This window comes from Pterocles gutturalis, unplaced genomic scaffold (genome assembly GCF_000699245.1).
Source record: "Pterocles gutturalis isolate BGI_N339 unplaced genomic scaffold, ASM69924v1 scaffold23000, whole genome shotgun sequence".
Lineage (NCBI taxonomy): Eukaryota > Metazoa > Chordata > Aves > Pterocliformes > Pteroclidae > Pterocles > Pterocles gutturalis.
In genome coordinates, this window is record NW_010146570.1 from 17,473 (window position 1) to 32,580 (window position 15,108).

General features: G+C 46.4%; 1 protein-coding gene across 1 annotated transcript in view; it reads right to left on the reverse strand.

The window, feature by feature from the left end:
* Positions 1-15,108, reverse strand: part of NLRC5 (NLR family, CARD domain containing 5) — a gene marked incomplete at its 5' end in the record, with an annotated part of 44,488 nt that overhangs the window by 13,030 nt on the left and 16,350 nt on the right. The window contains 20 exons of the mRNA XM_010085795.1: positions 1-87; positions 712-795; positions 872-955; positions 1,443-1,508; positions 2,442-2,531; positions 3,151-3,234; positions 3,719-3,802; positions 4,858-4,920; positions 5,030-5,119; positions 6,005-6,088; positions 6,841-6,924; positions 7,988-8,062; positions 8,554-8,601; positions 8,725-8,814; positions 10,028-10,111; positions 11,151-11,234; positions 11,950-12,027; positions 13,060-13,125; positions 13,755-13,844; positions 14,232-14,315. Coding sequence (XP_010084097.1) covers positions 1-87; positions 712-795; positions 872-955; positions 1,443-1,508; positions 2,442-2,531; positions 3,151-3,234; positions 3,719-3,802; positions 4,858-4,920; positions 5,030-5,119; positions 6,005-6,088; positions 6,841-6,924; positions 7,988-8,062; positions 8,554-8,601; positions 8,725-8,814; positions 10,028-10,111; positions 11,151-11,234; positions 11,950-12,027; positions 13,060-13,125; positions 13,755-13,844; positions 14,232-14,315 — 1,599 coding nt within the window. The remainder of the gene's footprint in view (positions 88-711; positions 796-871; positions 956-1,442; positions 1,509-2,441; positions 2,532-3,150; positions 3,235-3,718; positions 3,803-4,857; positions 4,921-5,029; positions 5,120-6,004; positions 6,089-6,840; positions 6,925-7,987; positions 8,063-8,553; positions 8,602-8,724; positions 8,815-10,027; positions 10,112-11,150; positions 11,235-11,949; positions 12,028-13,059; positions 13,126-13,754; positions 13,845-14,231; positions 14,316-15,108) is intronic.

Here is a 15,108-nt window from a genome sequence, read left to right on the forward strand (position 1 = left end):
GTGATCTCAGTAATGTTTCCACAGGCCTGGACAGCCAGTTCAAGGAGGTTTGTGACACTTTCTTTACATACCCACGGCTCTTCTATGCTGCAAAGCAGAATATAGGCAGCTCTGCTTTATTCACACGAATGGATCCATCCCTGCCTCTGTCAGCTGAGTGCTCAGCACTCTAAAATACACAGAAAGGCTGCTTTGCTCATCGGACTGATGTCTACATAGGAAAGAGGATGCAAACTGGGAACAGAGAAGCAGCCCAGCATCTCTGCAGAGCACAGCACATACATCCGCTGCCCTCCTGCCTGCCTACCGCTGACAGCAATGGGGGGGAGCCTGGCCCTTGTGCTCTATTGCAACACATTTTGTGAGAAGTGAAGAATTTGTGATGCAGGTGAACTGCGGGATGCTCTGGCGAGACCTCTGGAGAGGACACAGTAGGAATGTGTTCACCAGAATTAGCAACTTTCTTTGTAAGGCAGGTAGAGGACTACAGAGACAGCACAGTTCGTGGCCACAGCTTTACATGACGCTTAGTAGAGATCAAGGAGATAAAGCTGAAATATCAATAACTTAGAGTCACCCATGGGAATTTCTCAGGCAAATGCTACCTATCTTTGGGAGAAGCACAGTTCACGTGTGCTTTTGATGAAAAGAGGTCTCAGATGATCAGACCAGCCTCAGATTAGTATCTAAAACAGCACAGTGACACAGTACCTGATTTTCAAAGGACCCAGATTTTTCCTCAGTGAATGCAAAAGTCTCTCTGCAGCTTGGACTGTCACGTTGTTCTTTGAGGATCTAGAATCAAAGCTCATTGTAACGAAGAGCTTACAAACAAGCCCAGCCAAATGAGTCCAAGCAGCCGTTAACTCACATGTACTCTGTCAGACCAGTGCATTTTTCCAGGAGCAGGCACAACTTTTCCAAGTGCTCTGTCTGAAAGTTGCACTCTGAGAGTCTGAAAGGATGCAAAAAAGAAGTGTCTTAGTTCCTTACAAACAGTTCAGGCTTTCTGACCCAGAAATCTCAGGCATCACATCCTTTCCCCACAGAGAAGGAAGGACAGCACCAAAATCTTAAATGCCCTGCAGGGCTTCCAAAAATGACTGTGGCAACACTTCAAAAGCATCTGTTGAGATGTTCTGATACAGCACACCTGTATGCTAGTGCTTTTTTTAACACCCTGTGACATGGACTGCAGGGACACCTACAGGTTCCTAGGTGAGGAACGGTCAGTGGGGAAGTAGTGAGAGAAAGTGATATGAGATTCTCTGTGATGTGAGAAAGCTCTTCTCAGAAGGTGAATCAAAGGAAACTTATCACCTATTAGTGTAAAATGTCAGTGTGCCAGGAGCTAGGGGATGCAAGAGGTTTTGTCTACTTTGTCCCTAGAAAAAGGACATCATCTTTGTCAAAGAAATCACAAAAAAACCCTGTACCGTTACCTCAAAATCTTTCTTGCATCATCTCTGCTTGTCAACTTGATGATTAAGGTTGCTTTGGAGCACAAACTGCACAGAGAAGACACATAAGATTTGGAGGGAAAATTACTATTTTTCCCAGTGGTCAGAATTTAACAATAGCTCAAACTGCACAAAGCAACACAGTGAGAGCAGTGACAGAGCTACCTGGCGCAGCTCACCACTCCCTACAATAAACTAGTCCAGGGAAATGCTTCAGTAAGGTTTTGCTAATGCTAAGCTGGCATAAAGCAGCACTGGCGGTTGGAGAAACAATTCTGATCCGCTCTGCTTTTGTCTGCCTCCTCCTATCCCTGCACTCTCTGCTACTCTCCCAGGCTCTGAAACAGAAGACGGATCTGCTTTAAAATAGCCCAGCCAAAAGATTCAGCATCCACATTTAACTGCAGGAACAAATGGAAGTGACCCTGATTAAACTTGGTTCATGATAGCCCAACTGCTCTATCTGAACATAAACATCGATAAAGGCAGATCTGCAGCACGGCCCAGCCCTGAGAACTGAATCCATGAGAAAAAGCAGTTCATGCCAGTGCAACAAGCCCAGACCCACGGGCTATTTTTGCCAGAGAGGAAAGGAGATAAAGATACAAATCCAAGTAAAGAACATTGGAAATTGCTTTCAACATACTCACTCTGAAATCCCAACATACTGAAGTGAATTAGTGACCACATTTTTAGAGAGAAAATGCTGACCCCTGCCCTGAAGATGTTTGTCTACAGATACATACAACCTATACGCAAAAACGACTTGGCCCTGTGAAATAACTGTTCTGCTAGCTTCCTCCTTGGCAGCTACGTTTGGCCAGTAGAAATGGACATAAACAAAAGCTTTGCATGCACTTATACATAAAGGTAGCTGAAAACATGACCCTCATCATTATTGCCTGAAGACCACAAACTTTATGACAACTAAGAGGAAAACATGCAGGGAAGAATCAGAAATTAGTGAGGAGAAACACACACCTGACTTGAACTTCAGCGGTATTTCCAGACGTGGCAAAGGCATTTATGAGATGCAGAACTCCATCCTGAGAAATCCTATTATGGCTGAGACTGCACAGAAGAGAAGGAAGGTTTTTCAGGTGTTAAGCGTCAGAGTTGTCCCCAGGCTCCTCAGCCGCAGAGGCAAAATTCAAGTTTGCACCGAAGGCAGAGCAGTTTGTAGGGTGCTGAGCCCCTTTGGCTGTGCTAAATGTGCCAAACCCCTCCCAGACACAGCACTGATGACTTGGGTGACATGGCCAACTTCCAGTTTGTCTCTCGGAGTACAGAGCCAGCCAACTGCTGGAGCAGTTGCTTCCCCACCAGGAAGGGACAGGGAGAGGCTGGTGCAGGGCACAGCTAAGCTCACAGCATCTCTCTGCCCTGAGTTACTGAAAGAGGACAATGTACACAGAAAAGTTATGAACTGAAAACTCAGGGGACTGGGCCACCTTGCGTCACATTACCCGACTCAGGGCCTTGTTACCTCCTGCTGATGCTAACAGAAAGACTTTACTTACTTCATCAGGTTTTGGATCAGACCCTGGGTCACCCTGGCCTGGAGGTCTGGAGTTGTGCTCAGGGCTCACTCAGACCTTACCTCCTACAGCAGGAGTGACAACCACCTCAGGAGGGATGGCATGAATGCCTTTCTGCTAGGGCACCTCAGATGCACAGTACGTTTTCTTACTTGAGGGAACAGGTAATGGGCACTTGATGCAAGTGGTCCAAGAGGCACAGCAGACCTTCATCTCCCAGCTGGTTCCTGGAGAGACTGAAAGGCAGAAGAACAAGGTGGCCAATCAAAGCTCAGCATTTTAAGCAGCAGTGCTCCTCTGAGAAGCTTTGAAGGAAAAAGCCAAACTTCCTGGACTTAAATCCCAGTTCAACCATTAAAGGTCTGTCTAAAACAAATTGCTGCCCTACAAAACTACCTCAGGGACAAGGTCCAGAGCAAGCTCAGGTGAAGACCTCTGAACACAAGCTCGGAGCAGAGCTCAGATGAAACAGCAAATGCCTCAAAACAGTCACAGATTGAAAATCCTACAGAAGTTGTCCCACCAGCTCAAGCCCTCTTTAAATATATACATACAAAGGACCTGTATGATTACTAACCAATTTTGTTTCTAAAGTCTGAACAAGCACACATATACACACAGAGAGGCTGGGAAACCCCAGACAACGCTGAACCATGCCAACCCAGCTCTTCCTCAGTGACTCCCGTTCAAGGTCACGGTAACAATCCAAGCCCCACTTACTCTACTTCCGCCAGCCACCCATGCTGCTCCAGGACTCTGCAAAGCTCATCTATCTGCCCTTGACCGATGGCACAGCCTGTCAGCCTGCATGTAAGACAGCAAGAGAGTTAAAGCACAGCCAGCAACCAGGCTCAGCCTGAGCAGCGAGAACTGCCCACCAGCGGTTGCGTTTTCACACCAGTCTCCATGCAACATCCACTGGAATCACAGAATGTTAGAGATTGGAAGGGACCTCGAAAGATCATCCAGTCCAATCCCCCTGCCGGAGCAGGACACCTAGATCAGATCACACAGGAACGCATCCAGGCGGGCTTTGAATGTCTCCAGAGAAGGAGACTCCACACCCTCTCTGGGCAGCCTGTTCCAGTGCTCTGTCACCCTCACCGAGAAGAAGTTTTTTCTCATATTCAAATGGAACCTCCTATGTTCCAGCTTGAACCCATTGCCCCTTGTCCTATCACTGGATGTCACAGAGAAGAGCCTGGCTCCATCCTCCTGACACTCACCCTTTACAGATTTATAAACATTGAGTAGGTCACCCCTCAGTCTCCTCTCTTCCAGGCTAAAGAGACCCAGCTCCCTCAGCCTTTCCATGCATGCCTTTAGCTGTGCCAGTGTTTGATACTTCTCATAATACCTCCCTGAGACTAGCAATGATAAAGCCCACATTATATGTAGGAAAGAGATCTTTTCCCGTTTTTTGCCATCCCCACGCTGCCTAACTGGAGACATGCTGCAGTCGTCTTTGCAGGGGCAGCCAGCAGCTATCGCTCCCAAAGATGCTGCAGACATGTATCACATACACATCACACTGGTGCTCATATGGAGATTATCACCCAGAATTTTGAGGCACACATCTGGAAAATGTTGGCTACGGCTCAGTTCAGTTGCTGGTGCAGCAGAATTTGGTGCCACTCAAGATGATCTTAAGTAGTCCAGTGGCCACTCAAAAAAGACACGGGTCTCTGCCATCCCAACGCATCTCAAATGGTACTGAGTTGTACTTAGGCAACCGAATTGAGCCCCAAAGCTTCAGCTACTAGCCCTTGAGTTCTTCGTATAAGAGGAGATTTGGCTACCTGCACTAGTGTTTCAAACCTAATCAAAATAACTGAATTATAACTGTTACATGCCAGTACCTGCATGATGTCTTTTGGCTTCGCATGCTTGCTCCTAAATGCAAAAAAGCATTTTCACTTGACCTGAAGCAAACACAAAATACAGTCCTTCAGCAACGCTCTTCAAAGATGACAAGCTTTGTAGTCCCTTTCAAGCTGAGCTCCTGGGCTCCAATCAGTCTGAGTGTCTTACCGGACTTCAACCGTTCTGATCCGCTCGCAGAGGTTGATGGAGTTGATGAGTAAGACAGTGCAACGTGGGGAAAATGCATTATTCCTAATACTGAAAAGAAGGGGAAAGAAAGGACAAAGAAATCAGCTCCCAGGAAGAAAGGTTCTGATACACACAGCCCCATTTTCCCATTGTTTACTTTGAGATGCAAAAGGCTGGATCCACCTAATTTAACTCAAGATCAGTGAGCAAGGATCTACAGTTTTGAGCACTGGCACTCAGCGCTCTAACTAAAGAAGAGTCTCATTTAGTCTCCTCTGACTAAAAGGGAGTACAGACCAAGGGCTTACACTGAACAACTTCTCTTCAGATGATGAAGGGTGGGCGACTGGACCAAAGAGACTCCAGACTGGAAGCAACCTCCTGAGAGAGCAAATTCAGCCTCTCGAGACACTGCAGCTCCTCCACGCTACAACATCTTGCAAAAGATGGCCAAGCTCCTTCTGGGCTTTTAGTCCACATGGCGGCCCTAGCCCCTGACAGCACCGCTCTAGCCTAAATTCCCAGCCTAAATGGCTGATATACTGCCAGAAAACACTTTCTGTGCCAAGTGTGGCAGTATCCCTGCAGGATCAGAGCTGTGAGATCCTGACCATGCACACGGATGGTGTGCTGTCACTGTGTGTCAACCAAGAAGTCCTACATCTGTTATGGATGCTGGAAGTCACATTTCATGAGACCTGCTAAGTGTGGATTATCTGGGATGCTGTGCCTAGGGTGGGTATTTCTCATCCTGTCCTCTTTTCCCTTCGTGTGTATCATTAAAGACAAAAGGTTCAACGCTGCTTTGGTTCTAGAAACAAGACAGGAATGGGTGTGAAAGAGTTTCTGCATTTTCTTTGCCTAGCTTGTTAATCTACAATTACTGATTAATGCTCCTAAGGTATGCTGTGGTATTAGCACTTCCCCAACCAATGTCTCAGGGCAGCACATTACCTCAGGAGTGTCAGATGACACAGGTATGGCAGGAAGCTCAGTAATCTCTCAATGCTCTGGTCACTCAATGAATTTCCAGACAGACTGTAAAACACAGAAAAAAACAAATTTAAAGAGAAACGGAGACAATCTGTAAGTATTTCTATAAAATCTACATGGACATGCACACACACATGTGCATGGGGGTGTTATGGGCAAGTTCTGAAAAAGGACATGTCCAGAAATGCCCTGAAAACTGGGTGAGATTTAGTCCTTATCGGCTGATCCCTACAAGCGTTTCTTTACACCCTACAGTTTCAATTTTTAAGAGTTTTAGTTTTACACTCCTGTTAGTTTATAAAATTATGCTACTGACATATTTACTGCAGGCAATAGGGGTATTATGGTCTTTCTATTTACCATTACTCCGTTTCTGTTCTGAGCAGTATTCTCCTAATTTTCTTAGTGCCCAGCTCCTGTCGGGAGCGAGCAGTTCTTCAGGAGTTTGGTTCACGGTAAAAACTTGCTCTGGCTATACTGCAAGCCAGGGGCTTGAGGAGCAGATGACAACACTTGTGTATAGCCATATGGTTGACAAAGACTAGGAGAACACAACATGTGTTCTGGGGTGTTTACACACAGACATGGTAGACTCAGGAGAGGCCCAACTCCGAAGCAGAGGCCAGTGGAAGGTGTGGGCTTATCTGAGCATCTGGGTGAAGCTTTGCAGGGGTTTCTAGGAGGCTAGGCTGAGGGGACAGACAATTTACCCTAGTTGCTAACCTGAACACCAACTCTGTACCTGCGGGCTGGAGAGACGGACAAACAGACAGGGTTGCCAAGCACACAACACTTACTCAATTTCTGTCAGCTGGGGACATTGAGCCAGTATCTGGCACAGCCTGGTCATGTCCTCTGGACCCATTCTGCAGTCCCTGAGACTGAAGGAAACAAAGCACTTAGGAGACAGACATTTCCCACAGCCACAGTATGGCAACACTCTTCATATCCCAGAGCCTCACACCTTAGGACAAGGCCCGTGGCAATTCTCCCACTTCCACTAAATATATTTTACTATCCATAACCTAGGACTGAGAAGTCAAAATGTATGACAACCAGAGGATTCTACCAGCTCTGAGCTGATTCAACAGAACCAGGCCACCAAAACACCATGTTATTTTGGGTGTTGCCTCCCTAGAGCCACATCATTGGTACTTAAATTGTCTCTGGAGACTGGAAAGCATCTTCCTCTGCTCAGCACTGTCTCATCTCTCCCACAGCAGGGCTGGGAGCAGTGCCTCCTATCTTCTTCTCCAAGAAGGAAATCACAGAAACCTCCTTGGGTGACAAGCTGGCAGGTCTCCATGGGACAAATGTAGTAGCCAGACAGATCTGTATCTCATTATTTATGGGTAGAAGCTTCCCCTGCAGGAAAGCAAGACAATCCCTACAAGCCTGCCCAAGCAAAAGATGCACTATTGATTTTCACATACACATCTGTAGCAGTGGACATCCAATGTCTTTCCCAAGAGGGTGTATTGTTCATCCAGCCGCATCTGGGGTATGACTGTGTCCCTCCAGTGACCGCAAAGCACAAATACCCGTTGTTGGCCTGGGTTGATGCCAGCTGGCCCGATCTCTTTAAGGCTTTGACAAATTACACCAGCCAAGACCTTCGCCCTTGTAACTAAGTGTTATCTTGAGGTCTGGCCTCCCTGACTAGTTCCAGCAGGGGAGAGGATGGAAAAAGAGATCGATTAGAGATGGACCTTTTCCAGAGGTGTTTCGTGTGGAATCAGTCATGAGGGGATACAAACAGAGGAAAGAAATGTCTGCTTTCCAAGAGAGCTGAGTCTGCCTCTGAAGGCATGCAGGGCACAGGACAGCGCTCTGAGGAGACACAGCTGGAGGGACGGGTCTGGTCTATAGATTATGCTATACAGATCCCCACAGCCATCCCTCCCTATGCTCCTGGGTGACAAAAGGAAGCTGGGGCTGCCATACCAAAAGCACTGTCCATTTCCTATATGCTTGGGATGCGCCGGGAAACTACTTCTCCATCTCCTGGTACTTCTCACCCTGGGGAAAGAGGAATTTACCCCATCAGTTGTGCTGATGTTATTGCCCCCACGTAGCTGACTCCCCACACTGCAGCTGGGGAAGAGGGAGGTGGTGGCAGTGGCTTCACTTTCCAGTGTGCCTTTTCTCACCACCTGCTGGAATTAGGTTCACACCATCCCCAGAAGGAAAAGGGCCTCATCACCCCTCTTCCAGCCTCCAGAGAGGCTCTGCATCCACTCAGCATTTTGGGCATTTGCTACGCCCTGGCCCAGGAGGGAGACGGCTGCAGCCCCCTCAGCAGGGGAACAGTGCCATCTGCTCCATACCCTCTGTCTATCAATCAGCCATGAAACAGCTCACCCTGCTTCCACCACCCTGACCCTGACCAGAGTGTGCAGCCAAATGGCTCTTTCACTGGCACAGCTCAGGGACTCGCGCATCGCCATCTACACAAGATCTCATACGGAGGAGTTTGAAAGGCTCAGACAGATGAGTGGGTATGATTTTACCTGATTCTTTCCTGGAAGGTTAGATGAACCACCTGCCTGTGTCCTAAGCTGCAACCAGAAAAGAACATAATTAGGATGGAGTTTGAAGACACCTGCTCCTGTATCACTCCTCAAAACCCAGAGCCTGAGGTCTTAAATAGCAAAAAACAGGAAAAGTAGTCCTGGCCATACCTGAGGTTCATTGTTTCAATGTGTTCCAATGTAGATAAGGACTGAGCTAAGAAAAACACAGAGTTCTGGGAGATCTGACTGTCGTTAAGCCTATTGGAAGAAGAGATGAAATCAGCTGCTGCAAGCAAAACACCTAACAATTTACACCGCATCACCCAATAACAGCAATCCTTGTTCAATGCTCTCAGAGACTGCTTTTTTGCCACCTTCTGCCTGTGTTTCCAACTACAGTTCTGTAAACAAAATTCACCCCAGTATTTTTTAAATTTGTCCCTTTCAGAGTTCAAAGAATCACAGAATAATTGAGGCTGGAATGGAGACGACCTAGTCCAACTCTCCAGCTCAGAGCAGGGTCAAATAGAGCAGACTGCTCAGGACATTGTCCAGCTAGGTTTTGAATATATCCAAAGATGGAGAATCCACAATCTCTCCTGACAATCTCTTCTAGTGATTGACTATCCTCACCACACAAGTCTTATGGTTAAATGGAATTCCTTGTATTTCAAGACACTGATGCAAGACAAGAACAACTCTTTGGCTCTAAGTGCAGCTGTGGCAGCACAAAACCAACACTAAGACCATGCTCAGGTCTATTAGGTCTGCCACAGTACCTAGTGAGACTGTGAGCGGTGAGCTTGATGCTGGGGAAAAAACAGATAAATATCAGCAGTGTGTTTCATTTCACTGATGTGAAGAGAAACCGCAGACTGTCAATAACTGGAACAGTCTTGGCTTGAGAACGGCTCAACTAACCAAAGAGGAACAATAGATTAGTCTTTCAATAAAGCAGAATGGTGCTATACTCCTTAAGCCACAGTTCTGTACAGTGCTCTTGCAATGCGAGTGCCAGCTAAAATACCCAGATAAACATAAGCCACCATTGTGGCTGAATTCAGACTCCACCGCTGGAGCTCCCCAGCATTTATCTTCCAAAGGTGCTACCTCAGGAGAGTAAGGACTGCTTTCCCTCCCGATGAGGAACCAGAAGGGGAAAAATTCAGTGGCCTGCTAAAGATCTCAGCCTGGTGTAGAAACGAGGTGCCACACCTGCACACAAGACCCCTTGTCTCCTCCACAGGGGACTGAGTACCCAGCCTCTCGGGCACCGAGCTTCAAGTGGAGTCAATCTGTTCTAGACTAGAGGTGGGGACAGATCAGACAGCACAGTGGATTTACCATCAACAGACACCGAAGATAACTGCACTTGATCCTGAAGAACCCTTCCCAGATGTGGACTGTGCTTCCACGACCAATACTCCCACAAAAACCCACCCATGAGTAAGGAGAAACAGGAGCTACTCACTTGAGAGAACTTAGCATTTTCAAATTCGGGAGGAACTGAAACAGCTGCAGAAGTCCCTTGTCTCCCAGATAATTATTTGATAGGCTAGGATTTAAAGAAAGACATTTAATTTTCATAGAAAAAAAAACCAACAAAGCAACAAGAGCTCTGAAAGCAGCACACAGGCACCCTAATCCAAATCACACGTGAACTGCCCCTCTCCACTGACAACTAAAGCCTGCAGGGAAACCAGAGATGGGAATTAGCCAACATAAGAGAGCCAAAAACCTATCTCAGGGCTCATCCTCTTCTCATGACCACCAAGTGACCCTTTCGGACTGACAGTGCTTTTTAATGCAGTTACCAGGGACTGGGAGTTCACAGCTCTGAGGAACGATCAGCCTGGACAGGCCCACCAGAGGAGCCACAGGTTAGTCCTGGAGAGGGAACTCCTCTGACGTTAGAGCTTAAGGATTACAACAGGCTATGGCCCATGTAAGACCACATGATTGCTTATAAAGAGCAAAGGCTAAAAATCTCTTCCACAGGCTTCCAGGACAAAGGGAATAGCCAGCCTGCAGGTGGTGGTACACAGACTACATGCTTGTGCTGGTCCTTGTTCTGTCCTCAAAACCTAGACGTGGGGGTATGTGTTGGCTCGCCTTTCCACCAGGGCTGGGTCTGCTCATCTCTCAGCATTAGCAAACAGGATGACTTCCCATGCACAGAGCTAACAGAAGAGAGTGATTCGGTGCTGAAGTTCCTCACACACCTTACATGGGATCATGAGCTAAAACACAGGCTGCCATCCTTGTTTCAGGTGATTCTTTATGCTCTGCAGCCTTGCTCCCAAATGGCCCAAAGACAAAAACGACAGGGCAAGGTTTCACAGCTTCTGTAATACCCAAAGTCAGGCTAAGTGACCAAACAGCCCCTTCCCAGATTTATATCCTGCAACCTTCGCCCTGACAGAGCACTAAAACTGTATGTCTCCTTGGAAAATTGTATTAGCCCACGTAAAGCTATGCCTTCCGTAAGGCTATGTCTCTACCCCATTCTCTGTGCACTGCAGAACAAACAAGGGCTTTTTCTCAATATCACAAAGAACTGCAGAAAAAGACCGTAAAAGTTAAGAAGGACTCACTCCAGTTTGGAGATGCTGCTACATTCCTTCAGGACTGCATATAGCTTCTCCAGGTCACTGGCTTGAAAATGATTGTCTGTCAGTCTAGGGAGAAAGAGAAATCAATAGTCCAGGACTGCAATCAAGATTGTAAGCTTCACTCCCTCAAAAAAACCCAGAGAATAAATGAGGAGATAATAACAAAATTAAAAGTCCCTTTGAAATATCTTGTGCTTTTTTGTCTGCAGCAACTGATAATCAGTAGTATCAAATCTTGTCCGCAAACAGAGAATAAAGAGTCGAAGTAAAGAAAACTTGTGACACAACAAAGAATCAGGTCACCAAGCTACTGGTTTTAGGTGCAACTTCTTCCTTCCTCACTGCAGCCTACAAAACAGACAGGAGCACTCTGGGCTGGAGTCAGAGCACGATCTGATATGCCTCTGAACACAGGTCCAGCTTAGGATGCATTTCTCCGAACAACAGTAGAGAACCCCCCCAACACGACACACTCTGCCACCACCAGCTCGCCCAACTCCCATGTGTAAGCTGTGCAGTAACTGCACAATCACAGTGCTAGCCCGGTGACGGAGATGCACAACTCACAGTCTATTCTGATTCCTGTGGAAGACCAGACACTAACCACAGAGCTTCTAGAGCTGCAAGCTGGGAATGTGAACACAGTGACAAGTGACTGACTGAAGGGGCCTTTATCAGCTCTCTTGTGATTCACCATTCAGACCTGGAGATGCAGGTTACATCGGTTATAGGATCCAGAGATAGGACATGCATGAAATACAATGAAAAGCTGCCATGGTACCTTATTTTTTTGGGGACAAGAGGGGTCTGGTTTTCCTCTCCATATTGTTGGTCGTCAGTAGGGAACACAGGCTCTTCCCTAGTAAGCACAAAACCAGACAAGGGTAAACCACTCACGCTTTAGCAATCTGGTAAAGCCCCTGGTCGCTACCTGGCTATCCTAGCTCTAGCCCACACCCATATCTTGCCAATAGCAAGCACTTCTTCCAGTGATTAACCAAATACGTGAGTATATGGGCATCTGGGGAAAAGGGGGAGAGACAGATTTCCCATCTAAAGCACCATTTGATGGAGAATTCACGTTTTGTGAAGAGTCCACATCTATGCAAAAACCTGACTATTGAAAAACAAATGGAACATTAAAATCCTAAAATATCTGAGTTTGAAATGTCACCTGCTGCCTTAAAGGAGTTGCAGATCACACGTCTCAGACTGCCACTCTCTTTCAAGCATAGCCACAACAACTGGGTTGCATCCCATGACAGCCCTGCTGTTCCTCCCCAACTAAGAGGTGGGATGCAGGTGTACCATGGGAAATGCTATTTTATGGGGGGCTCAGTCCATGGAGAACAAGGACATAAATAAATGAACCTACAGCTCGAGGAGCAGCAGCGAACCATTTCTCAAACAAAACATTTGGGTTGAGCTGTTTCAACCCATAATTTTCTGAGGGGAAAAATAAAACTCCAAATTTGTTTTGACTTAGGAGTACTATAATCCTGAATGCACAGTGTAGTGAACTAGATGGTTTTAAACACGCAATGAGCTGTGAATCTTTTTGGAACTGGGTTTGGAGGTGTGGGATTCACTTGGTTTTTTTCCTGTTCACTGTTATCAGATAGCACAGCTGTTTTAAACAGCCTACTTTGATTAGGATGTTGTGGGTTGAAATGTCCCCTAGAGACATAAAACATAATCAAACAGTGGCAGTGGACAGTTGACAACTTCCAAAGTGGCTAAGAAAACCAGGAGAAAGTACTACATTTAGCTTCAGGAGGGAGGAGGGGCAAGAACTGCTGTGAGATGAAGTGTTACTCTTAGTACCTAAACAGGATGCAAGAACCAAACGAGATGCTGAGAAAATACTGCGTGTACACACACACACTCTTACCTAGGAGGAGGGGAAGCAAATTCTCCATCTTCTATAAATCTCAGGACTGCAATCTCATGACAAAGGCTGTGAAGAATAGAAGAAACCAATCAACCAACTTTAAATAACCAGTTTTGGTTATTTAAAGGACTTTTTTTTTTTTTTTTTAAGAATGCTTGATTTTGCTGTTCAAAACTCTTTGGTGACACCCATCACTCAAAACACTCCCAAAGTCAGAAAAAAAAATCTCCATTAGTTTTAAATCCTAGCTGGATCAAACTATGCAATATCAGATGACCCGATTTCTCTGAGCCATCAGAGAAAGTGCAGACAAAACTGTTACACTTGAACTCCAGGGGGTTTCCAAGGGAAAGAAATTGGAGATAACTTCCTGCTCCACTCCAGGAGATGTCACCAGTTCTCATACTCCACTGAGACCCTTTCTCCAAAACTTCCAAGGGCAGAGAGCAGGAAAGAGCCTAAAACTGCCCCCACTCATGAAAGGACACACTGTTCTGTACCTTCTCAAATTCTGGTTGATGGCTCAGATGAAATCAGCTTACAGCAATGTATTACCAAGTGTCTGTGTCAGTAATCATCTTTGGACATGGCCTTCACCCACCGCACTTCTGAGGTGACTCAATAAAAATCTCAGAACCTAACTCTCAGACTTGCATATTGAGATTAACCTCAGGAATTATTCAAGACCTACATACCTGACTTGTACCTCCATCATCTTCTGGCAGGTATTGACTGACTTCAACAGACTGCAAATGCCATTAACAGAGAGGTGGTTTTGACTGAGACTAAGAAAGACAAAAAAGGCAATTAGCTGGTCACTGAAACCACACAGGACTGTCCTAGCGGAAGCGGTCATCTGTGTGATGCATGCCTGAACCCATGCACTTCAGAAGTGGCATGGTGAAAAATAGAGAGGACTGCTACTCCTGAGAAAGGGGTTTTAATGAAAGGACACTTCAGATGCATTTAGACCAGTTTCTGTGCGTGATGCTCTGAGCAAGTGATCAACTTCAGCCTTAACAGTCTGGGCTGAGTCTCATCCTTCCTTAAGAGTGCTCAGAGCCAGTCTGGGTGAGGCCTCTGCCTCCTGGATCCCTGCTCAGCATCTCTGCACAGTCCTTCCCAGGCTCAAGAAAATAAGGCAATTTGGATTTGTACAAGGCAACACTTACTCCAGCTGCTTTGAAATTGAAATCCAAGGGAGGCTTTCCAGCAGGCAACAGCAGCCGTCATCTCCAAGCTTGTTACCTGATAAACTGAGACATTTTCCAGTTAGCGGGGACTATTTTGAACAGTATGAACAACAAAGCCCTCAAAATCTGCTTGCTTTCCCTTTCTTACAATTGCTTTTTTGCCTAGACTGTTCTTCTGTCCCAGATCAATCTCCCCTGCTGAATGAAGCAACTTCAGACAGAGTTTTATCCCTATAACAACATGACTCATGCTTTAGCCCCAAAGCCATCTTACTTTAGAAAATGGAGTACAAAACAAGAAGCCAAATGAGTGTTTACTGTCCTCCTACAAGGAAGAAAACACTGGATGATAAAGATCTCTAGATCCCAATTCAAAGCAGTGAGCCAGAGAACTGAGGTTTGAGGTACAGCTGAATTCAAGACACAGTCTGGATTGAACTGTCTTGCAACAGATATTCCTGCATTTTCCAGGGCAGACAGGCTAGAGGGAGAGCTTTACAGCAAATCCAGGTGCCCTCATATATAGGCAAATAAGGAAAGGCAGGGATGATACTCATTGCAATGTGCAGGTTATCAAGTGGATCTCTTACCCTCCTCTGCTCACTTCTCCCAACAGAGCTGGATGGCCTTAGAAGACAAAAGGGACAACACAGAAGCAATCTGTGTCCTTTCACTGGCTCAGAGGATTCACTGGAGGACCTGCGCCTCTGGGACGCCTCCAGCATGCAGCACTGCTTCGTTAGCAGGGTCTGCTTCGAACTGGCATCTCTGATTACATCGCAGGGAGCCAGAGGCTGCAGTTGTCACAGGAATCAAAGGCTGCTGAGCATTCATCTCCTGCTGGACCTCAACAAAA